General features: G+C 36.3%; 1 protein-coding gene and 1 pseudogene across 9 annotated transcripts in view; both read right to left on the bottom strand.

Moving 5' to 3' along the window:
- The window catches only part of INPP4B (inositol polyphosphate-4-phosphatase type II B), a 609,854-nt gene that overhangs the window by 97,425 nt on the left and 487,810 nt on the right, over positions 1-24,619 (bottom strand). For all 9 annotated transcript variants that reach the window (XM_074338474.1, XM_074338478.1, XM_019730779.2 and 6 more), the window contains 2 exons: positions 24,107-24,215; positions 5,838-6,015 (listed from right to left, as the gene is read on the bottom strand). In XM_074338474.1, coding sequence (XP_074194575.1) covers positions 5,838-6,015; positions 24,107-24,215 — 287 coding nt within the window. The remainder of the gene's footprint in view (positions 1-5,837; positions 6,016-24,106; positions 24,216-24,619) is intronic.
- LOC109446924 (alpha-ketoglutarate dehydrogenase component 4) lies at positions 13,186-13,621 on the bottom strand (annotated as a pseudogene).

Raw genomic sequence — 24,619 nt, 5'->3', positions numbered from 1 at the left:
TGCTTGCTATATACTTATTAAATGCTATTTTGTATTTTCCATTCTTGGTTGCTGGATTTTATTGTATTCTTTAAATAATGTTGGATTTTGTTCTGATGTGAAGTTATGTTACTTGGAATTGGTAAGGTCCTTTTACAAGACTTATTTTTAAGCCTGTTAGAGTGGAATCAGAGTAGCCTTTAATCAAGACTGATTTATTCCCACTACGGGGGCCACATCCTTTTGAGGGCTCTACATATGCTGTATGTGTTACAAAGTCTTTTCCTCTGCTGGTGGGAAGATCAGCTATTCCCAGATCAGTGTGGCCAGCAGGGATTTTGCCTGCTTATTTCTGGTATTTCTTTCCCTGCTTTTGGGTAGTTTACTCTTATGCATACATATATCAGTACTTAAAGATTTAAAAGTACCCATTTATAGATCTCCAAAGCTCTCTGTGTGTGAAGCTCCCTCCTTTCTGGTACTGCATTCTGTGAAGTCCAGCCATCTTGGCATTCCCAAATTCCAATCTCTATCTCCTCAACTTGAGAAATTACTGTGTGGCTCCCCACACCTGGGTGACAGCCTGGAAACTGCCACCAGGGAGTAAGCTAGATGATCATAAAAATCACATCATTTTGTTATCTTTCCATGCTGCCTATTTTCCAACGCCTACAAATTAATTATTTGAAACATTTTGTTCAGTTTTCCTGTTTTTTCAGGTGAGAGGATCCATGTTACTCCATCATGGCCAGAAACAAGACGTTCTAATTCCATGTATTTTAGTGGACAAGTCTCATTTTTAATATGATTTTTCTTTCTTATCTTTACTTTTCCAATTATTTATGATTCTAATGAACACAGTTTTGTTTTCTAGATAATATTACTTATTTCATCAGTTAAATATTTACCATATGAGGGAGAGTCTGAACAAAAAAGAGAAAAAGAAGTTCTATTCTGAGGTTACACCATCATTTATACCAGTTCTTTTCAAATTCCTTAGAACACATACATCTATGTAAAACTAAGAGTGATTAAAGTGAATAAACAAATAGAAATTCCTTCTCAGCTCTGTAGGAGTATCTTCAACTTAACATACTGACTTCCTGGCATCTTTATTAAGGAAAATAGGGCATTTAAGAAAATCCTGAATTAAGTTTTAGAAAATGCTGTTACTTTTATTTGAATACATTAGAAGGCTTTGGTATACTATGTTAAAGCTGAACTTGACTAGGAATTGTGACAAAATCCTTTTTGTTGTTGTTTACCATTTCACAATTCTAATATGCTAAGGTACTCCATTCTTTTAAAAACCACTTAAGTTGTAAAAGTTAAGGACCAAGTCTACGTAGCATTAATTCATTAATTCTATAGCATCGAGTATACTACCACACACAATTAGGTGCTCACTATTGCTTTTTGATGAGCAAGAGAATGATGACTATCTCAACAAGGTCTGTAAATCTCTGTAGAATGAAGAATGCAATATATTTTTTTAGTTTGTATTTTCTTACATTATCCCTTTCTTTCCTTCTCTCCCTTCTTTTCTCCCTCCCTCCCTCCCTCCCTCCCTCCCTCCCTCCCTCCCTCCCTCCCTCCCCCCTTCCCACAGATTTGCACACTATTAGTCTAGGGAAAAGGAAAATGCATTTTTATCCAACTTTATTATTAACCTTTCACATCTTATGTTAGAAAGTTGGCCTATGCTTTGTCTGTTGAAACCATTCGGATAAACTCAGAGTATGCCTTTGTAATGACCCTATATCATAAGATTAAAAAAAATTAAATATTTTCATAAACTAACATGTAGCAAACAAGCCTAGTTATCCATCAGGAGATATACTAAGAATGGAAGTATTAGAATAATTTAATTTAGTTTGTGCACTTTAGGCCATGAAACATTTATAGACAACTTTTTCTCATGAAATTTCAGTTATGTCCTCCACACCCCCACCCCACCTCCCCACTTGTTTCCTTACTTCTATATAGTGCCCATCTTAGCACTCATGGGACATTTGACAATACGAGGTGTGGTCAAAAAATATTGTGAATGTTTAATTTAAAAAACATTTTTATAGTAAAAGACATATTTCCATTAACTTCTCGCAAAATACTCTCCCTGGCTTTGAACTCATGTATTCCATCATTCTTGCCACTTTCTGAAGCTGTTCTGGAAATCCTCTTTTGTGAGTGTCTTTAGATGCACTGTCGTCACTGCCCTGATGTCCTGAATTGATTCAAAACATTTACCTTTCATGGTTATTTTGACTTTGGGGAAGAGCCAGAAGTTGCACAGTGCCAGATCGGTGAAAAAGGTGGATGTGAACACACCATAATGGTTTTATTTGACAGAAATTGCCATATACAAGAAGCTATGTGTGACATGGAGCGTTGTCATGATAGAGAATGGAGTAAAGACACTCACGAAAGAGAACTTCCAGAACTACTTCAGAAAGTAGCGAGAATGATGGGATAAGTGTGTTCGAAGCAAGGGGGACTATTTTGAGGGGGATTAACGGCAATGTGTCTTTTACTGTAATAATTTTTTTTATTTAAACATTCACCGTGTTTTTTGATACCTCATATAGTATAGTGGTTAAGTTCACAGAATCTGGAGCCAGATGCACAAGGTGGGTGATTTTTGGCTCATTATATACATTCTGTACCTCAGTTTCCTTTACTGTATAAAGTGAGAATATTAAAAGTACCTACTGCACAGAATTAGGAAGATTAAATGTTGAAAATTTTGGTACCCTCTCATGAACTTGTGAACAGTTAAGACCTTATAATAGTATCTCAAAATTAGTAAACTTCCAATAAATACTAGCTATTATCATCATCATTAGCATCGTAACCATTATCATCAAGAAACTTGACTCTCTTGGGAAGACCGAGCCTGTGTCTTATTGAGTTTTGTGCCCCCAAATAGTATGCATTCACTAAACAGTTTTACTTTTTTATAAATTGTGGGGTTTTGTTTGTTTGCTTGTTTCTTCCATCAGTACACATTTAGCAGGATATTATTTTCCTGGGGAGTCTTAGTCCTGTGGTTTGGTTATCAGCAGCAACAGAGATAACATGAATTTCCTTTGGATCTACAAATATTGCTTTGTCTGAGACTCTGACTATGTCCTATTGGTGAGTTATATTTCTCTGTTGCCCCTTCCATTTCCCCCCGATTCTGAGTATATATTTAAGTGATGATGCATTCATTGCTATTATCTCTAGATGCAATAGCTTACCTAAGAGGAGAGACGCCATCTCATTACAGAATTGAATGCCTCCTTCCCTACGACCCATGGGCTTCCCTCAGCTTTCCCCAGCTCCCCAGTCTACCACAGCAGACTGTGTGGAATTCTCCCACATTCGGCTGCTCAAGGACTATATGACCTTCAGAGTTCTCTGATAAATGGGAATAACAAATTCCTATTATATACTGAATATCCTATATAAATGAATCCCTAAGAAAACAACTCAAGTACTTATGTTCCAAACATACCAGTTCAGATTCAATAAAAGAAACGAGATTATCAGTGAAGAAAGGATTTTTATTCTCTAATCCAGTGTGTAAGACCCTGATCTTAAAAGTTTTTAAGCTAGATTGTGCTAATATTAAATTATACTAAAATGTAAGATAGCACTACAACTATTTACAACTATTTACCCTTTATGCTAAATTTTTGGATCATGTTTTATTTTAAACCATGAGCACTGTCTTCACAGACTACGCAAAACTCTGTTACTTCAGAGAATTCTTTGAAATTCCAGGCGTACCTGGCAAACTTAACTTTAAAAAGATCCTCCTGATTTCAAGGGCTGACAGATTTATTAGTATATGCAGTAGAAAAATATAGGGGAACAGTTGGAGCACTGCTGAATTAAAGGAGGAGAAAGTACATGCCCTGTCCCCCTACCCAAATCACTGCAGCAAGTTGTAAATGATACATTTGAAATGACGAGTCCCTGCCAAATACACAGGAAGTTCCTGCCCAATAAACCCTGCTCTGTGATCACTGCAGTGACGTGCTACTGTGTTTCCCCGAAAATAAGACCTAACTGGAAAATAAGTCCTAGCATGATTTTTCAGGATGACATCCCCTGAACACAAGCCCTAAATGCGTCTTTTAGAGCAAAAAGTAATATAAGACCTGGTCTTATTTTGGGGGAAACATGGTATTTGCTCATATTTAGTACTTAGGTGAATCCAGAAAACTTCACCTCATCTACAAATCCAAAACAGAAATGTACCAAAATGAAACTGTTTTACTGGGTGCAACTCTCCTCTTTTTGTCCTTTATCCTGGCCACAACATATTTATTATTAGACATATCCATTGACTACTGGAATACTTAAGTGTTGCTGAGGAGTTGATCTATTTTTATTTTTTAAGGAAGTGTCAAAACACATATATTACACCGAGGATACCAGAAAGTTTCCACACCAGAGTCAACCAGACCCAGATGTAAACCCTGGTTTTTTCGGAATCCTGGGTTTGACTCTAGCCACATGATTTTTGCACGTTTCTTAACTTCTCTGAGCGTCAATCTTTTTCTTTGTGACATGCAGATAATATGCACCCGCCGCTGGAAGATTATATGAAATAACATCAGTCATGAAGCTCCTAGCATAATATTTGACAACATTGGTACTTGTGAAATTTGGGTCAATTTTTCCCTTTCTTGTCATGATGGAGACACCTGTTCTGACACGGAGAGGATGCTGCATTTTGAACTGGAGCTCTTAGGTTATAATTGTTCACTTTTTAGTTTATTAGACAATTCATTTGACCTTTCTGAATAGATATTAGCTGATTTTTAATGAAAACAGATATTAAGTTATATCCTATGAGAAAAATATGCGATAATGTACATTGTAAACTAAAATGTTAAAAAAGTTCAAGGTATTATTATTATTACACATTAGCATATCTGAATCAAAAATATATACATATGTAGTATTCAGGTTCCTATTATCTGTTCTTCAGGGTCCTGAAGAACTATATTGCTATTTGATTGTAAAATAATACCACAAGAATTTTATTTGGTCAGTTTCTTCAAGGGCATATTTATTGGAAATATCTCATAATAAATGGCAAGGTGTCCTCAGAATGCAGAAGCTATGGATGAGTGTGTTGGAACTTGACTCCAGGACATCTGGTTTTACATAAAAATCGAGCTGCAATTTGTCTTGTTCTATCTTGGTTCTCTCAGCTTCTCTAATTAGTTATGGACGTTGATGTTGAATATCTATGACCCGCCACACTACCTTTCCCCCTCTGTATATAAGGTGCAAGTCACCTTTGGAAAAATTAAGGCTAATGTCCCACTATATTTCAGATAATAATGAATACTTTTGGACAATTTTAGAACCTTCTCTCAGTAAATAATGTTGAAAGGAAATTCAGGCAGAGGAATTACACCACACTGCCCCGATATGAATCCACATCAAAGTCCTGCGTTCAAATGAAGTCACATTCTTATTCAAATGTATAGCTTTACATGCATAAAAATTAGATGATCACCAGAAGAAAGTCAAGTAATTTTTAAAATCTAATTTAATTCATTTTATAAGACCATGAACCAAAGAAAACGAAGGATGTCCAGGAGAGGAAAAAATATATACCAACCAATAGTAGGTTTCATTTCCTACTAGGAAAAAAAAAAAAATTAGTGCTCAGTAAGATTTGGAAAGAGAATTGAGGCCAATTCATTTTGATCCTGTGGCAATACTTTGAAGCTTACTTTTTAACTTAGTCAATTTTATACTTGCAGATGCTATGAAAGGCAGTGTGTGCAGAAAGCAACACCAATGGGAATAGGGGTGTTTCGTTTTCCCCACTGTAGGGATGATTTGGATCTTACTTTTTCTGAAAGCATCTTTAAAGAATTCTTCAAGCTGTCTGGAGAATGCTGGCTTGCAGAATTAAGCAGTAGGTCTGCATGGGTTGCTATCAGAGGTTGTAGTTGATTGATGTTGCTGAGAACTTCTTTTGCTTTGGCTGTGTTTTCAGGTGAATAGTAAATAAACTGGTATCCAGTACTGCAACAACACAGATAAAGGCGAGTTAAACACGAGGCAGAAAGAATTTGCAGCCCTTAACATCAGATAGCAAATGATAAACATAACTCCAAATATCATTACTTCCTGTTGAACTGTTCCAAGAGATGTTTACGATGTCCTAAGAGATTTTTGAGTAAAATAACCAAGATATCTTTTAAGAGTTGGTAAAATAAATGCAGTCCTTATGCAACCACTAGGAATATTCTTTATGATTACATCCATCAAGTATTAGTCATCAAAGCAGATTAGTATTAATATTAGTTACTAATGAACTTGAGGTCACACAGTGTGGAGCTTTATACATGGGGGTATTCGAATATAAATCCTGGCTCTGGCACTTACTAGCTAGGTGACTTGGGCAGCCTTCTGTTTCCTCATGAGGAAGGTGGGACTAATTATCAAAATAATTCTAAGAGGTGGGTAAGACTGATGATCGTTCATGTGAGGTGCCTAAAAGAGTGCTTAACACAGAGCAAACATTCAATCTCTACAACCTATATTTTCTCCCACGATACTTGGAGCAAGGGAGTAAATTTTAATAGCTGAGAAAAGGGGATAAGAGAAATCAATGCCAAGTGGCCACATGGGGAATTTTATTGGCTAGAAAAAGGACTTTTTCAGCAGAAAAAAATGTCATCATACTATTTTATCACCACCCTTTTTGTTCCTTGTGGTTTTTTAATTTAACTTGTTAAAAAAATCTAAAGTTGATTACTTGTTACAATTACTGACTTTCACAACCATCATGTAGGAATTGTTCAAGCATGTTATGGGGGTAAGGATTCCACAGAGGGAAACAATCTTTGGCCAATTTCATTAGGAAAGACCAAGGAGGCATTCTAGCATGGAAAGAATAAAACCGCAAAACACCAAAATGAAAGAAAAGAGCAGCCACGGGTGGTGCATTCACATGGTTGCTGCAAAGCTTGCTGACATCCCTTTACATCCAACTGTCAAAGCACTTTGCATCATATGTTGCAACCTGTGTTGAGTATTTATTGAATATTTTCTCTATATTTACCAGCTAAATTAGTAAAACTCCCATCATTCCATTTCTTATTTTCAAACTGTAGCATTCACTCAGAAAAGTTAACATACAGGAAGCCCTCTCCTTACATCAATGATTTTCAGGGGAAAGTGTCAGTTTCCTCAAAGAGACAATATTCTTACAAACATATAATGTATATTTCATCTACCTATCTATTATTTATTTATTTATGCATAGTGATTAAAAGAAATGTCCTTAGTTGCTCGGGCTATTCATAAGACAGGACAAGAAGCCAAGCCGGGGTAGGTTTATGAAGAAACACATTGTTTGTCTGCAACGCTTAGAATTTGCTCTCAGTTTTGTACTGTAGACTTTCAAATGTCAGAAGCTGGCACTGAAAAATAAAACACACATTAACTACTTATTGTATATTTTAATGAAAATTGAAGTACATGATGAATAATGATGGCGAGAAAGAGAAAGGAAACAATAGCTTCTGCCAATGATATATGTCTCCTTCTGACTTATCTGCTCTTATGCAGGGGTGTGTTAAGACCTTTAACAAAAACCATGAACTGGGATGTCCCCTACTCATCTGTACTCAGACTTGGTACAAAGTTCCATCCACTAGTCTTCAGTAACTCAAACAACCTTGCAAAGAAGATGATTATTTAAAGATATTGGTGCATCGCCAGGGTGGAGACAATGCTGGACGCCCAGCAGCTCTGGGGCAGAGTAGGACTTCCTACAGACCTGACACAGAAAGCAGTCAGGAGTAGCTGCTCTGCGATTCCTTTTCACTGATCTGTTCTTCTGTCATTATAATGCTTTCTGGTGTCATTTTATGGGTACTGACAGGCCTCCCACGGCTCAGCTCTTGGAAAGCTAGCGTTCTCAAGGCCATGTGTAGTCTCTCATCTTTCTCTTCACATGACCGTCTTCTCTGAGTATGTCATTCCTGGCCTCTCACACACTTACTCCCATGCATTCTTTGATTTATGTCACCACTGTCATCCTTCTTTAGTAACATCACGCTTTCCTGGTGGTTCACTGTCACTTTATTCCCAAACATTATCTACTATCATTATTTTTTTCCTACACATTTCTTATTCTTCAAATTCCCTTAGTCTCTTCTCCATTTGAGTTGAACACATACATTTTCAAGATTTATTTCTCACATGCTCTTTCCTTTTATCCCAGTTCAGCTATGCTCAAATTTTAACAGCCATAAGAGGTACTTGAGGATGGGGACAGGCCCTAGGTATTAATTTTTTTAAGAATGCAGATTCCCTGGCAACACCAGGAAATTCGGCTTCAGTACGTTGTGGTATCTGAAACAAGCAGGTCAGGAAATCCTGATGCTGGTGGAAAGTAGAGCACTTTCCGAAATGCCTGTTGTCACTGTTTTGACTGCGATTCCCTCTAAACCCTTGATCATTCTGCACAAGGACTCTGAAAAAAGTTCACTATTCTTATTCTAACTTATCCTAATTTTCATGAATGGTTTCCAAGGCTACTTTCGTACTCCATCATTATATTTGCACAAGATGCTTCGGTTCCCACCTCATTCCCAGCGTTGCCTCCCCTCACCTTTCCCATCATCCTTCCATCTTTTCTCTCCCACTATACTCCCTACCCTCTTCCTCTCCTCCCCCGACACATTCTTCAATCACCATCATGGGACATAAGCATAACTCCTGCCCCCTGCTCCTAAGTCACTCTCTGTTGGAGTGGAGTTATAGAGCAGGCATCGGTTCTCCTGATTAAGTCTTTTAAAGATGAGCACCTTGCCTAGTGAGGCTGAAAGATTCATTTTCCACAATAAAAGCCACTGTTGGTGTCCAGGATGAAATATCATGGTACGGAAAAAAAAAATATCGCCACCACAAAATAATTTTAAGTATACATAAATTCCATCTACCTATTCAGGGCCTTACTCTTTAAACATGTCATATATTTTAACAGTTATAGCTTCTTAAATGGAAGGTTATGTGTATAATTTAATTATCGAGATAAAAAGAATATAGCTAAACTATTCAATAGTGGTCTAAAATTTAAACTGAATTTAGACACTTGAGTCAACTATCAATCAGACAAAAACAGCAGAAGGACAAAATATTTGCTTGGACAAAACCAGTTCATAGGATATATACAATAGAGCAAATTATAGATAATAAAAATTGAAATTGGTTTCATAATAGTTTTCTATTGATGAAACAAAGTGTATATATGCACATATACACATTTTAACTTAATTTGTTTATTTAAATTCTTTAATATCAATTAATTAGAATACACACACACACACACACACACACACACACACACCTGCTCATATCTGAGTGTGTGCATGTTGTCACTGGGGTGTCATATTTAGGAGATATAAAAAAAAAATAAAGCACATAGTTAAATAATATTCATATTCATGTACTCTAAATTGCTAAACACAGTTAAAATACAATCAAAAAATGCTTATACAGTCTTTTTATCTTTGAAACTTCTATTTTTAAAAACATATTAGTTTCATGTTAATTCTAGAATCAATGTTTCGAACAAGGCTGATTCTGCCATTTATTAGCTCTGACCAGGAATGCCAAGTAAGAGGGATAAAACCTCAAATTCATTGTGGTTCAACTTGCCCTCAGAGGAAATTTACTTACTGAGTCTGATCACAGTGGCCCCTACTATCCCACTATTTAGTTTGCAAGCCCTTACTTGCAATTTCTTGGCCATTAAACTTATCTCTATATAACCTTAGGCCTATTCTTGTTCTGATAAAGATTTCCCAAGCACTCTAATAGGGCCTTTACATAAACAAAGTCCAGTGTGGTTTCACTTCCTGCCATGGCCTATTCCCATTTACCCCTGAATTCATGTGCTCTGATTTCCTTCGCCAACTTCCAAGGGGCTGGCTGGTTCTATTTCTCCTAATTTGGCTTCTGGTATTTTCATGCTCACTCCTCTGCGAAGGTGTGATGGAGTTAACACCCAAATCAGGTCTTCCAATTCCTCCCATCTAAAGAATATCTCAAGTCCATCGTGGACTTTATCCACTCCTTGCCTAATCAAAGTATAGAGGAAGATAAGGAACAACAATAGAAACCATTCCCAAATATCTTACAAAAGCAAATATTCCCTGGACTGCAAATGCGCATAGGGACATTTACAGGTGATGGAAATGTCTTAAAGTTGGATTGTGAGGATGACTGCACAACTCTATAAATTTATTAAAAATCACTTAATTGTACACTTAGAAGAGGTCAGTTGTATGGTATGCAAATTACACTATAGATGCAGAGAGTTGAATGGTGGTTGCTAGGAGCTGGGGGGAGGGAAAATGAGGAGATGTTGGTCAAGGGGTACAAAGTTTCAGTTATGCAGGATGTGTAAGTTCTGGGAAGCTACAGCATGGTGACTACAGTTAACACCACCATATTGTTGTATATTTGAAATTTGCTAGGGTAGATCATAAGTGTTCTCACCACAAAAACAAATAAAAACAAAAAAAGGAAAATGGTAACTATGTGAGATGATAGACAGGCTAATTATTGATTGTGCTGATTATTTCACAATGTAAACATATATCAAAACATCAAGTTATACACCTTGAATATATAAAAATGTCATTTGCCAGTTATACCTCAGTGAGACTGAGGAAAAACAAAAACAAATGTGCCCAGTGCATGATATTATAGTGCTGGTGATTATGATTCTGGGATACAGAAAAGCAGAAGGGATATTTAGGAGCCATTTAAATTTTTGTCCCTGTTAAATCTGATGATATTTTTGGGGAGGGTATCTAATAAAACCAATAATTTACACTGTAGAATTAACCAGAATATCTCTCTCTCTCTCTCTCTCTCTCTCTCTCTCTCTCTCTCTCTCTCTCCCCTTCTCCTTTCTCTCATTTCAATAGCTAATAATTATTGGTCTATGCTATAGGACAAGCATTATGCTAAATTCTTTTCAGGGACTATTTTATTTAATCTTGATAACAATTCTTTAAAGAACAAATATTATTCCATTATACAGATATGGAAATTGAAGTCTGGAAAGGTTAAGTAACTTGGCCTGGATCACACACCTAGTATGGATGGTAGAACCAGGGTTTAAACCCAGGTCTTTATTACTGCACAGTTTGAACTCTTATGTTTTACAACCTCATGAACATGGTATTGACCCATTTTAAATTTGGAAAAGATATGAGAATTAACACAGACAACAACTTTTATTTAGTAACATAATGGTAAGTACAGACAATAAATATTAAAATAAAATACAAATAACTTCTCATTAAAACAAAGCTCATTAGAGAAGATGCAGGATTCTATTTTATAACACAGATTAGACTAAAGAAAGAATTTGAAAATCATCTTGCAGTAAATTGCTTCCAGCAACTATTTAATGACTGCTACTTCCTCAATGCATTGAGGAAAGCAAGAGGCCAGAGCCAGCCAGCAAGGCAATCAGTGGCTGAGTGAGATGGTATCTGTCCTCTAAATGCCACAGCCAGGGCTGGTGGCAAAGAAGAGAAAGGGGATAGCATTTTGGCCTCATCTTCTTCCCACAAGACTTTGCAAACCTAAGGCTCTATATTTTTGATGCGGGCAAACATCCTCGAGATGCTACAGTTGCAAGGCTGCTTACTAATCACTCAGTACTACAGCTCCTTACATTACCGAGAGCTCACAGTCTTTGAAAAGCAGTGTACAAGGGTGTCACCTTGCATCCAACTTTTCTAGGTATTTATAGTTGATTTTTTTTCATGTTACCTGGTTTTCCATATTTGCTGGAAGTTGTAGCAGCAGAAAGGTTTTACAAAGACATTTCTCTTATTCTACAACTAGATAAAAAGGAGATAGAAAACAAAACTATCCTACAGAGAACTCTGTATCTGTCTGCACCACTCTAAGTAAACGTGTTACCTTTCCGAAAACATTCACCAATATGTTTAGATTGATGTCTTCTGTATACTTATAATTTCATGTTTACTTTTAGGTACCCATGAAATTTTTTTATACATCCCTACATACCTCATAGGTCATCACATACTAATTGAAATGACTACACGGTGTTCTACTCTGGTGATGCAGAATAGTTTGCTTATTCATTCAGAATGTTTCTAATATTTTACTATTATGAATAGAATCTATAAACATTTCTGAAAAATTATTTTTTCTTTTATCATTTTTATTGTAGGTATATTCCTAAATAAATGGTTTTCTTCACTTGATATTAGCCAAAAGGCTGAGAAGCAATTTCAAGCAGTGTTCTTAGGGTGTATGTGAGAGAGCTATAGAGAACCAATAAGGCTAAAAATGTTAGAAATATTTTTACTGACTCTGTACAGAGCAATTTTAGGCAGATTAAAATACTAACTGATCTGAGTGCAAATCACCTATCGATTCATGTGTTGTTGTTTTTAAGTAGTACAGAAAAAGTAATTTACTTTTAAAATTATATTCGCATAAAAGCCGAAAGGAATTGGTTGGAATAACTTTCTAAATCTTCTATCTGGTGAGTAGCAAAATCAATTCCTAGAAAGGTCATCTGTAACTAATATTATTAGTTAATTAGTTACAACCAACATTGTTCATTTATTAAGAGCATGTGTTTTGTGATGAATATATACTGATTGCTGGAGGGTAAATGAGTACGGAAGACGAATTTGAGAGTGGGGGCAGAACTATTATTTTGTAGCTCTGGCTCTATCATTGTCAGTATGGATGATTCAGTGTTTGGACCTCAGCATTTTCATCGATCAAGTAAATAGGGGAATTTGTGATCTCTGAGATTCCCTGTTACTTCTAATAGTTAAAAAATTCTTTACTGAGAAAAAAAGCACAGACTCAACAAACTAATTTTATTTCCCCAAACTCCTTTTCATATTGAATATAGACAACTGATTTTTTTAATAAGCGATGAAAACAAATGGTTTATGTCCTGTACTGCCTTTCCCAGTGGCCTTGGAATTTACCCAATTATAGAAACCAAAAACCTAAGAATCCTTCAACCTTGCCCAGTTTCCCTCAAGCCTTCATCCAGCTGGATTTAAATCCTATAAATATTTCCTAAAAATCTTCTTTAACTCAATAGTCACCATTTGTTCATACTGTTACTATTATAATAGTCTATCTAATTGTTTACCCCCCCCCTTTTTTTTTTCATTTTCGAAGTCCTTTATTGTAAAGACTATTGTTTCATTATGATGACAAACACCACCCACATTGTCAGTGCTTATTCTGGACCTCCAAATTGGATAAATTCGATTTCTTCTTGAGATACAAATTTCCTTCTGTATTTCTGAGGTAATCTTTTTATTACTTCTGCAGTGTCTGGTGGACCCTGATGCATCAGCCAATCTGGTGATTTACTTCCCTTAGAATGCTGGGAAATTGAAGAAGAGTGAGATGGTTGATCTCAACACTTCTGATACATTGGGCTTAGGATTGTCTCCTCTGTCAGGGAATCTTATTAATGGAGTATGTGGCTTGACCACCTGAACGACACTGCTGGCAGACGCCATCTTGCTGCCCATCGTCTATTTACCCTTCTTAAGTTCTCTCCACACTGTCACTCAAAATGCAAATCTGATTGTCAGGTGGGGTCTCTGGTCCTGCTCACTGCATAAGAACGCAGGATATGGTGAGGCCGAAAAGGAACACCCACGGAGCCACAGGTGGGAGAGTCATACCATTATATTCTCGATGGCGGCTGGTCGAGACACAAAAGCAAACATCCACCAGTACCCCAATGAGAGATCTTTCTGCACCCTGGTCTCACTGGCAGCTGGGTCAGACATAGGAAGTAGGATCAACACGATCTTCAATCCGCTTCTCTGCCAACCAACCAACTCCCTAGTGTAGCCACAGCAGTTATATTAGTGGCTAATGGCTAACCAGTAACAGCTAATGGCAACCTAGCCACAGCAGATGGCCATCTGATTACAGCTGATGACCATCTACTACCTGCTCTCTGGGTCTCTCTCTCTCTCTGTCTCTCTGTCTCTTTCTCTCTCTGTCTCTCTCTCTCTCTCTCTCTCTCTCTCTCTCTCTCTCTCTCTCTCTCTCGATTTTTACCTCCCACTCCAAACAAACACACAGAATCCAAACAATTGCCAAGCCCTCCTAAACATCTCCTAACCAATCTTTTTCTCTCCACCGGTGTTGATACCATCTCGGGCCATGCTATCTTTCTCCTCACAAGCTCATTGCAATGACTACTGATTTTCACAAGAGCCTCATGAGCGGGAAGAGGACAGTGGAATTGTTCAGGCAAGTTCCTATCTAACAAAGATTTTGCAATAACACCATTTTTTCCCTCATATTACACAAGCCAATTGTGAAATTTTCCCATGACACACATCTCACACATACATATTTTTTTTAAGTTAGTACCTTTACTATAATCTTGCAAAGAATGAGATACTCTCTAGTTAGCTTCCAAAGTCTGGAAAATAGAGTAGTTTTAATGTTCTGAATATTTGTTTGTAGATGACTTTTTTCTTGCTGTTTGCTGCCTTTGGAATGATGGATACTAAATATCTAAGCAAGCTAATAGAGAGCTTTAAAAAATATGCTGTTTAATCTGAGTACAAACTTCTTCCTTGGATTAAATGCATACTAGTTGAAAAGACATAACTGTGCCATGGTTTAAAATACTTTTTATTAGTTCAAGGTGAAGGAGAAATGAACTCCTGATTTATAGAAAATAAGTCATCAAACCATATTATCTTTTCATATTTAGCTGTTGAAGTAAGCAGAAAAAAGGTTTCTTTCTGTAATTTGCTTATTCAATTTAACACTTTATTTTTTAAATCCTAATCTTCCTGTTGATTAACTTTTTCTTCTGAGATAAAACCAGAAGTTATACCTTAATAACTGTGTGAAATTAAAACATTTAATTATAAAGTGAAATTATCTTCCTAAGAAATAGTGATGTTATACTTAATAAGTCTTTCCTCAAAAATCTAAAGATTTTAACCATTCTTTCTAACAATCTAATCATTTGATAAACCAATCACATCGATAGTGCAAATAAGGAAACTGAAGGCTTTCTAAAACCCCACAATTAAGACTGATCATGTGTTTTATTTTCATACACTATTCTCTTCATTGTCACTATAAATTCTAGGTCATTTAGCAAACTAATTTTCATTTATAATTAAAATCAATGTCTTTAAAATAAAAGATTTTAAGAGTTCTGAAATGTCACAGTATACACTATGCTTCTTGACTAACCTTCAGACCACACTCTGCTTTACAAGTTTTTGGGTAGGTGAATGGAAGACTGTCCCCAGCTTTTCAATGTTTAACTCACCATTGCATTACTAATATTGAACCAGATTTTAGGTTGGCTATTTTTATAAAAATTATCAACGTGCTCCTTTCAGAACACACAATTTTTTTTTCTTAATGTGAGTAGCAAACAAACACTAACATTCTAGTACCTGATAAATGGCTGTTTTTAAAGCCTATAAGACATTTTCAACAAATGCCTATTTACTAATTTCGCAAACATTCCCTATATTTCTGTTACCTAATTCAGTCACACTGGTCTCCTCAGGCAGGGAGGTGATTCTCCCATGACAAGCAATCCTTCCACTGCTTTCATTCTCTCCCTCAGATACTTAGTAGCTCAACAAACACTTCTCCAGTTACTTCCTGGGGATACTGTGGTAACCCAGGTAGACCCAGCCCATACCTCACACTACACACAGTCTGGAGGGGCAGACAGACCCGTAGGGATGCATGTACTCCAGAGGCAAAAGCAGATGTGGTCTAGCCAAGGACTCGGAGAAGGCTGTGGGCAGAACTAAAACTGAGGAAGTTCAGTTTGGTTCACTATGGAGGGTGGTGTGAGAGGAAGAGATGATGGTGTGAGCAGTGAGACGAAGCTGGAGAAGACATCAGGGTCAGAGTACATATGAATATATTATGTACCTTGGACTTTATACTCCAGGGAAGAGGCAGCTGAAAGTGTTTGAAATTATGAAATCACTAGATTGGATCTGCCTTTTAGAAATATTATTCTAACCAAGGTGAGAAAAATGGTTTGGATGAGAGCCAGCTCGGAGAGAATGATTAAGAGATTTGGTGTAGACATTTAAAAGATGGTGCTGCTAAGGGTTAGGGTTAGCCTAAGCCATAATTCATTATTGAAACAAAAGATTTCCTGAGAAATAGGAAGGTAGAACTGACAGAACTGATTTTTTTTTTTTGGAAGTGGAAGCAAGGGAAGAAAAGTTACCACATTTTCTAGTGTCTAAATTGAACATCTGGGTGAATGGCTGCGACTTTTGTTAAGAAAAAGAATCCTAAAGAGAGGTGTGAGGGTAAGGGAATGAAAGATGACATAATGTGTTGACTTTGAAGTGTTTGGATGATACCATTAATGGGGAGCTTTTTGCTAGATGGTTGTAAATATGTGTCTGGATCCCATGAGCCATACCTGGGCTTAACACAGAGTGGTAGCTAAAGCACTGTGCTCAAGAATTTGTGGGCTATTAGGCATCTTACACACATTGGTACCACTTTTTTTGACGGATAATACGGTAGCATCTCTAAAATTGAACAACCTCAACTAAGAAATTCCGCCTTTAAGAATTTATCAGAAAGAAACAAATTTGCAGGGACATAAGAATAAGGGTGTGCCTTGCAAACACAGGTGGTTGTAACAAAAAAATAGAAACAATGTAAATGATCATCAATATTATACTGATCAGATAATTATTCAATCAATAAAATCCTGCTTAGCTTTTGGAAAAAAATTAGGTCTACATATATTGAAATTAAAAGTTGTCAAAATGTTTTTGAGTGAAAATATACTTGTTTCCATAGTTTGCATAAATGATAGCTAATATCTATTAAGCTTTCATTATGTTTCCGGTAGCTTTAGAAAATTTTTGATGTATATGAAGTCGTTAAATCTTCAGAACAACCCTATGAGGTAAGTAATATTTCCATGCTACAAATGAGGAAACTAAGGTACAGAGAGGGGAGGTAATTTGACTAAGATCCCAAAGCCAGTAAGTGGCCAAGCCAGGATTTAATCCACACAGGGAGTAGAGTCTATGAATTTTCTGAGATAAAAGTTTCTGCCTTGCCCCAAAATGGGGGCCAGAAAAATTAAACTGAGCTATAGGAAAGTCAAGAACATTACATTCCCATGACCTGAGTTTGTGGATTAATAGTCATAACCACTGAAAACTCAAATGGTTGAATACCTAGAAAAAAAAATTGCTCAGGGAAATATATTCAGCTATTCCAACTGGTTTATTCTGGGGAGGGAGAATGGGAAGGCAGGCTTTTCACTTGATCTGCTTTTATTCCTTTAATTTGTATGCTACAAGCACATTTTATTTGTGTAGTTAAAAAGGGAATGAAGAAGGAGAAAAGCTGCATTACAAAATCATTAAGGATCATATGTAACTTAGCCAAAACCCTTCCATTCCTTTGTATCACATTCAGTTCAGTGCTTTGAAAGCCTGAACACCATTTAAACAGTATACCTGAGTCTCAACATGACTATTTAATTACAAACATTTTCCTCTCTCCCTACTCTGAGCTATAGGTGTATAAGAGCTAAAACCCACTTATTCTCGAAGATTTGCTGTTGTGTACATGGAACTGCATGCAGTGTCGTGCTCACACAAACTGGCAGCCGGGTACACAGCCTGGCAGACCTAGCTGTGTATTTGCTCAAATATGAACTGAGCTGAGAGCTAAGAGCCTCCGAGGAGAAAATGACTCAGGAAGAAAAAAATGTACCTCCAGGGAATCAAATTATAATCTACACAGAGATTTAAATTTCTATTTCCCTGAAAATGACATATTGTTAGCTACTGAACATAGTTTAAAAGAGAAAAAAGAACAGAATGGACAGGGCTTTTATTTATACTTATGCTTATATCCATCAGTCTGAGGGATACTTTTTTTATGTGTGATATAAAGTGTTTTTCAAAAGGAAAGAGAATGTATCTGAATGTGAGTGGGACGTAAATTTTTAGCTATAAGACGGATGTTTTTATACACGAGTTTGGGTGTATGTATTGAGACTTTCAAAGGACCACAAACACAGATATTTTTTAATGGAACACACCCGATTTATATACTTTGAAGAATTAGTTGTGTTAAGCTATTTAAAATTTTTGAATTTATAAGAAAAAATAATAAAAGTGTAGATTCTAAATGGAAAAACAAACTAGGAGAGACTGAACCAGGACTCCACCAGTAATGGTCTTGTTGATGAGGAGGATCAGGAGTCATTTTAGTCTCTTTGTTTGACTTTTCTACATTATCTTATAAACATATTTGCAAAATTGGAAAATGATCAATAGAGTATTTATTAAATATATATACCACTGAAAAATCAAACATATTTCTACTGAAAAGATATATGACATGATCTCAGATTAAACTGCTCTGCCAAGTTTCTGAGAGAAATCTAGAGATCAGGCTAGAGACAGAGAAAGCCCTCCAAGTAGGAAAAAAAAAAAAAAATTTGGCTCCCTCAAAATCAAATTATAGATGCAGTCTCATTGCTTTCACTAAACGTATTTGAATCACTCATTCTCTTTCATAAAAAACAAAACAAAACAAAAAACTCTTTAGTTTTAAGCATGAAAGTGAAGATTTTTAAACAAATATATTTGTAACTACTTCCTAGTTTGCTCACATGTTACTGAACAGAGTATATAAAGGGAAATATTGAAAAACTCTGACGGTTTTGCTTAGATACGTTAGCACTATATTACTAAATAAAAATGTTAACTTATGTTTCATCTCCCCCAGCTTGAGCAGTGGTTAGTGATTCTATCAGAAGAATATATTTCAAAGGTTTCGCATCTGGTTCTTCCATTTGTGGTTTACTGGCTGCCTGCTACACTGAAGGCTACAGAGTGCTCCCTGATGCAATATTTTTCCCTTTTATCTACGAAGGCTCATATTTATAATAGAGAATGAGGAAATATAAACTTGTATTTCTCCTTACAACAGTAAGGAAAACATGCCTTAGAGTTTTCGCCATGTGATTGTGTAACCACTGATCTCATAAAAGGTAGGACTGGTCTGTTCAACTCTGTATGATTGGTTTACTTACCTTCAGAAAATTCCCCTAAATTCTAGTATAGACTCAAGTTCTTACAGGTTCAAGGACAGCCTAAAATATTTCTATTAGTAAAATTTTAGTTCATTTTCTTTATGTCTTTTCCAAATGGTTTTTTCTTTCTGATTTCACTTGAAATTGTGGGGTAGTGAATGTTGATGATTGTCATCTGAACAGAATGGGGTGGGGGTAGGTGGTAAAACCAGGGTGGATATTGAAGGCAGGCATGTGATCTTAGGATCCTTTGCAGGGAGTCAGTTCTGAGTTTGTTCCAAATGAATAGGCAGATCACAGGGAATTAATATTCCCAAGGAGGAGTTAACACTGTCTCTCATTGGCTATTTTTTTTCCTCTGCAAAGATTCTTGGCTTTCATGAGGTGCCTTTTTATCTTAATGTAAGGGCTATGCTTTGAGGTCATGATCCTACTCAGTGAAAGGTCTGGATGAATTGAAGTTCCTGCTGAAATTTGAAAATGATAAAAGCAGGTAAAACAAGTGTTGTGGTAATTTTCCACTTCCTTTTAAATAATACCAAAAGTAAAAGAGGAAGAAATAATTTGAGGAAGAAATTCAGAAGCTTTCAAATACTGTCATAGGAAATTCACTGACTCCAGATGTTCAATGTAACAGATAAATACATGGGTTACAAACGTCTTGGTCTTTAAATAAAATATACATGTAATTAGGGGGTGGATTCTCCTAGAAAAGGCTCATCTTTACAGCATAAAAGCCTCTATAACATGCTCAATTTTATTTGTTTAGATGTTACTCAGGTCCCAATTTTCCCAGATCAAACTTCTTATAGCTTTACTCCCATCTTTCGTTTCATTTTGCAACTGTTTAATGAGTTTGAGATTCTTTATACAAAAATTTCCAGTAGGCGAGTTGTAACACTTTTCTTCATTTCAGCAAATATCCCTTTACATAGATTTTCTTTTCTCCTGATACATACCAATTGATGTTCTATACATTTTTCAAATTCAACGCATCTGTGTCACTATTCCTGTTTCTGTTCTCCACACATTCATCTATCTGCTCCTAGAACTAGTCACTTACATCTATGTCAGTGGTTCTCAACCCTAGCGATCTATACATTAGTCTCACCCAGGAAGCTTTTAAAACATACCAAGTCCTGGGCTCCATTCCCAGGACTTTCACTTAATTTGTCTCAGGTGATATCCTGGCACAGATAAAATGTTTTAAAGCTTCAAAGGTGATTCTAATCTGCAACCAAGGTTGAGAATCCCTGCTCTATATATTGATTTTATTATATTATGAGAACTTGTGAAACTTTATCACCGGAGTTTTCAGTACTTTAAATCGGAGAGTATATCTGATTCATCTGTGAATTCCAATGCCTGTTAAATTTGATCTATGGAATGCTTGTATGCTAAGTATTCTGTGGAACACTCCAGAAGATCCACAGTTCAAGAGAACGTCATCTTTCACTCATGGATATCACAAATTGTTATGGAAATATCGAACAAGAACAAACCTAAGACACTGCAATTGTGACCTAATATGGCTTTAAGAGAAATAAAAATAAAATATTAGGACAGAGAGTCACATCAACTTGAGAAATCAGGAAGACATAATGGAGAGTGTGGGATCTTAGGATGGACCATGTGAAAATTTTTGAATAGGATTATATATATGGTTTTGACAGAAAGAAATGAAAATAGTGGGGAGATGACAACAGAAGAATTTCCTGTGAAAGGGAACAGAGTGTGGAAAGGGGAAGAGATGGAAAAGTGTGAAGCCCTTTCAAGAAACAGTTTTACAGCCTCCAGTGAACATCTACAGGAGAAGGAGGTGATGAAAAGAGAAAGCTGATGGGGTGAGATCACAGACGCTTTGAATGTCCCGTGGATGAGCACGGACTCCTTGATGGTTTCTGAACAGGGGAGTAATGTACTCAGATATTTGTGCTTTAAAATAATCAGTCTTCTATATTAATTATCTTGTAGCTTCTAAAATAAGTTTTGTTGTGATCTGAATTACACTTTGTGAATCCTCTAAGCAAGCTTTTCTTATGTTAAAATCCTTTTCATTATGTGGTCAGTGCATTCATCAAACAATAGATTACTAAGGAACAGACACATAAATTACATCTGTTCTCAGATAACAGAATTTCACTAGCTTAGCTGAGAAGAAAATAAATTAAGGTGAAGAAGTACAATGGCTGTGGTAGTCTCCCCCAAAAACTGGCCTAAGAGATTTGGCTATCTTTTGGGGGGGCTACAAACGAAAAAAGAGGCAAAGAAAATTTCCTTTACCTACGTGATTTTCTGCACTGCCAAATGTAAATGTGTACGTGTAAGTTACTCATTTCATACAGTCATATTACTTCTATATGACTGCTCTTGAGCAACACATGAGATATTTGTGGCTCAAAAAGCTTGCATAAAAATGATTTGCATAGTGTGATATCACTCCAGGCATGAAATCTTTGCTCAGATCATCTGTTAACTTGATAGACAGGCTGATACCATGCTCATCTGTGAATTGCTTCAGCAAGCCCTATTTGTCCCATACCATTGCCCTATGGAGCGTTCTTTTAACATCCACACCAACTTATTTTTCTAATTAAAAAAGTATTGCATTTTATCAATAAAGTTATCAATAAAGCAATAGGATATATATAACATATGAAAACCTGAAGCAAATCAATGTTTACAAGTATCGGACACACTTTTCTCTCTATTGTAAATTTGAACCTACAGCTGTGTGTCTCTCTGTGTGTATATAAATATCTAAATAGAAAACACTGAAGAATTCAGATATTCATGCAGATATTTAAAACTCAAGGAATTTTACTCACAGTCTAACCACACAACTTAACTTAACAGTATATGCCAGGAGCATATACTGACATCTTACGAAATGACAAGATAGGATCCATGTTTCACATACCGATGTGTTATATGCTCAAGGAGTCTATGTGCCCTGTGAATAGTTTTCAGTCTTCTAATTGTATTATGCCCTTTAAAATTTAATTGAGCAAACAAATAGATTAAGTGAATTCTGAGTGTAGAGACTTCCAGTTCAGACAAGATGGAGTTAACACAATCTATTTTACTTCTGCTAATCACACACACACACACACACACACACACGTTCTAGATACAACATGTAAGTCATTTATCAGATGATCTAAGAAGTAGAGAAAAGAAGGCAGATTGGCTAGGAGTCTCAGTCCTTAATGACAATGAGTTCCATTTTTTTTTCTTGTCACCTATATATATCCCAACTTGGCTGCTAGAGAAGTCCTTAATACAGTAAAATGCTGGTTAACAGTAGTACCTCAGAAAAGGCAAAGGACTAGTAAAAGGGTGCCCTAACAGAACAGAAAACTTTTAATCATATCTGGTTATTCTGTTTTGAGTGAATATCACAAAAACAGCAGTGTCCCTTTCCTACTCAAAGGAGGGTGCATCAGGGGGTCAGTGGGGACACCACCCCTTGTAGAGCTCATGTGCAGAAACCTATAGTATACACCCATTCCATTTCAGGAAAGAAGATGGCATCCCTTTCCCATGAGGTCTGTGACTGAGCTGATTCCCAGACCCCATAAATTCAATAGGAGGTGCCTCACCCCTCAGAGCCCCTGGTTGGAATTCTGACTGCCACTTCCTGTGGCAATAATAAGGCAACACAACAGCTTTCTGCAGCAGAAGGGTTTGGGGGAAAGATGTGACTATTGAGAATGACCTGAAGAACTTTCTTTGTGGTAATGGATCAATTCTTTATGATGATTATGATCATGGTTACTTTAATCTACACCTGTGATACCATTTTGCAGAATTATATATCTTCTCAAACCACAAAAAAGAGAATAAATAAAAACCACAACCACCTAAACATCTGGAAAAATCTGAATAGGGACTTTAGCTGAGTCAATAGTATTCTACCAAAGTCAATTTCTTTAAAACAAGACAGAAAAATAAATATGCATTGTTAGCTTATATATTTATATAGCAGTGTATCAGTTATTCAATTCTAACTTTCTTTTAATGATTTGGTCTTGAACATCTAGACATCTAATAACAAATGCTTTATGTGATAATGTGATAAAACATTAAAAGAAAAGTTCTAGTTTTGTTATTCAGATTTTCTAATACTACTACTAAACCAACTATGACTACAGAATAATGATTTACCCCTAACTTTCAAAATGTGGGTTCTTGATCTAAGAAGAGTAACTACTTGAAAAAAAAAAATGTAAAGTTACCCTTCATACCTGGATAAGACTCTATGGTTCACACGAGTGTAGTCATAGCCAGAGGATATTACAGGATAAACGTAATTGGTTGGTACATGGGGGATAAACTGCTGATGCAATATTTTAAAGTAGGCAGAAACAAACAAACAAAAAATTGAGAGAGTATATCAAAATTATAAATAACAGTCATAGTACTTGGGGTTTTGTGTCATGCCTATTCCCTAAGGAATAGAACGTTTTCCCTTTTAATCTCGTCGCTTAACTCAAAGAATTCTGTACTGATGTCTCTTTTTCAAATGGCACGATCAAGTGACGGCAGTGATGAGCCTTGCCTCTGACCATGGTAGGAATCACAAGGAGGGTCAGAGTCATATATTAGAACTCATGATAACCATTAAGTGTCTTTGGCTTTACAGTTACAGTATGTCTGCTGCTAAATCTCTATCTGAACATCATCCCTCTGAATCAGCAATAGGTGATACTAGAACACTACCTATTTTTTTGTAGCTTGGTTTCCAGAAAATATTTTTTTGCCAGCACAGTGCCCCTCTATAAGCAGCATATTCAGGCATCTCATCTATTCTAATTTAATTCCGGCTCAAATATTTCTGGGAAATTCAACAACTTGAAGTTATTATGTGGGTTGAGATGCAAGGACTATTCATTGTGACAGACCAAGCTTTTTTCTTCTAATCGTGCCTACAAACTCCCCGAAGGGAAGATCATATCATTAATGTGTCCTGTCGTCACTTACTTTCTTCTTTCGGTTTCAAATCTGTGGAGTAGTTTCCGAAGACCACCATTTTTAAATCCCTGAAAATGGGCAGCTGGGGCTCCCACAGTGATGACATCGTAGAGAGCATCTGGAATAGAAACGGACAAGGAGTTGAACACTTTGCAAACATTCCTCTCGAGCACACTGTTTGCACTGGAGCATCCACAGTGTCTGAAGTTGGAGGCATTATTCTGCGTAATTTTTCAGGAATAACTATGAACTCACATCTCAAGGGGGCAAGAGGAGCTAATCAGTCATCTTAAAAGCCACCTGTGCACCTAAACAAGTTATAATAGTTCCTTGATTTATGACTACATCTTAATTATATGCTACTGTGTAGAACAGGATGTTCTCTCATTCTTCCGTATACTTACTGAGATAACATGTTAATTGGTCTTTTGTGTATTTTACTTTATTGAGTTTTGCATCATTTAATTTGCAATCAGATTGAAATTCAACAATAATGAACAATCTTTTACTGAAATTTACAGA

Source organism: Rhinolophus sinicus, linkage group LG07 (assembly GCF_036562045.2).
Source record: "Rhinolophus sinicus isolate RSC01 linkage group LG07, ASM3656204v1, whole genome shotgun sequence".
Taxonomy (NCBI): Eukaryota; Metazoa; Chordata; class Mammalia; order Chiroptera; family Rhinolophidae; genus Rhinolophus; species Rhinolophus sinicus.
The sequence above is the reverse complement of the archived record's forward strand: the minus strand, read 5'-3'. Positions and strand labels throughout refer to the sequence as shown.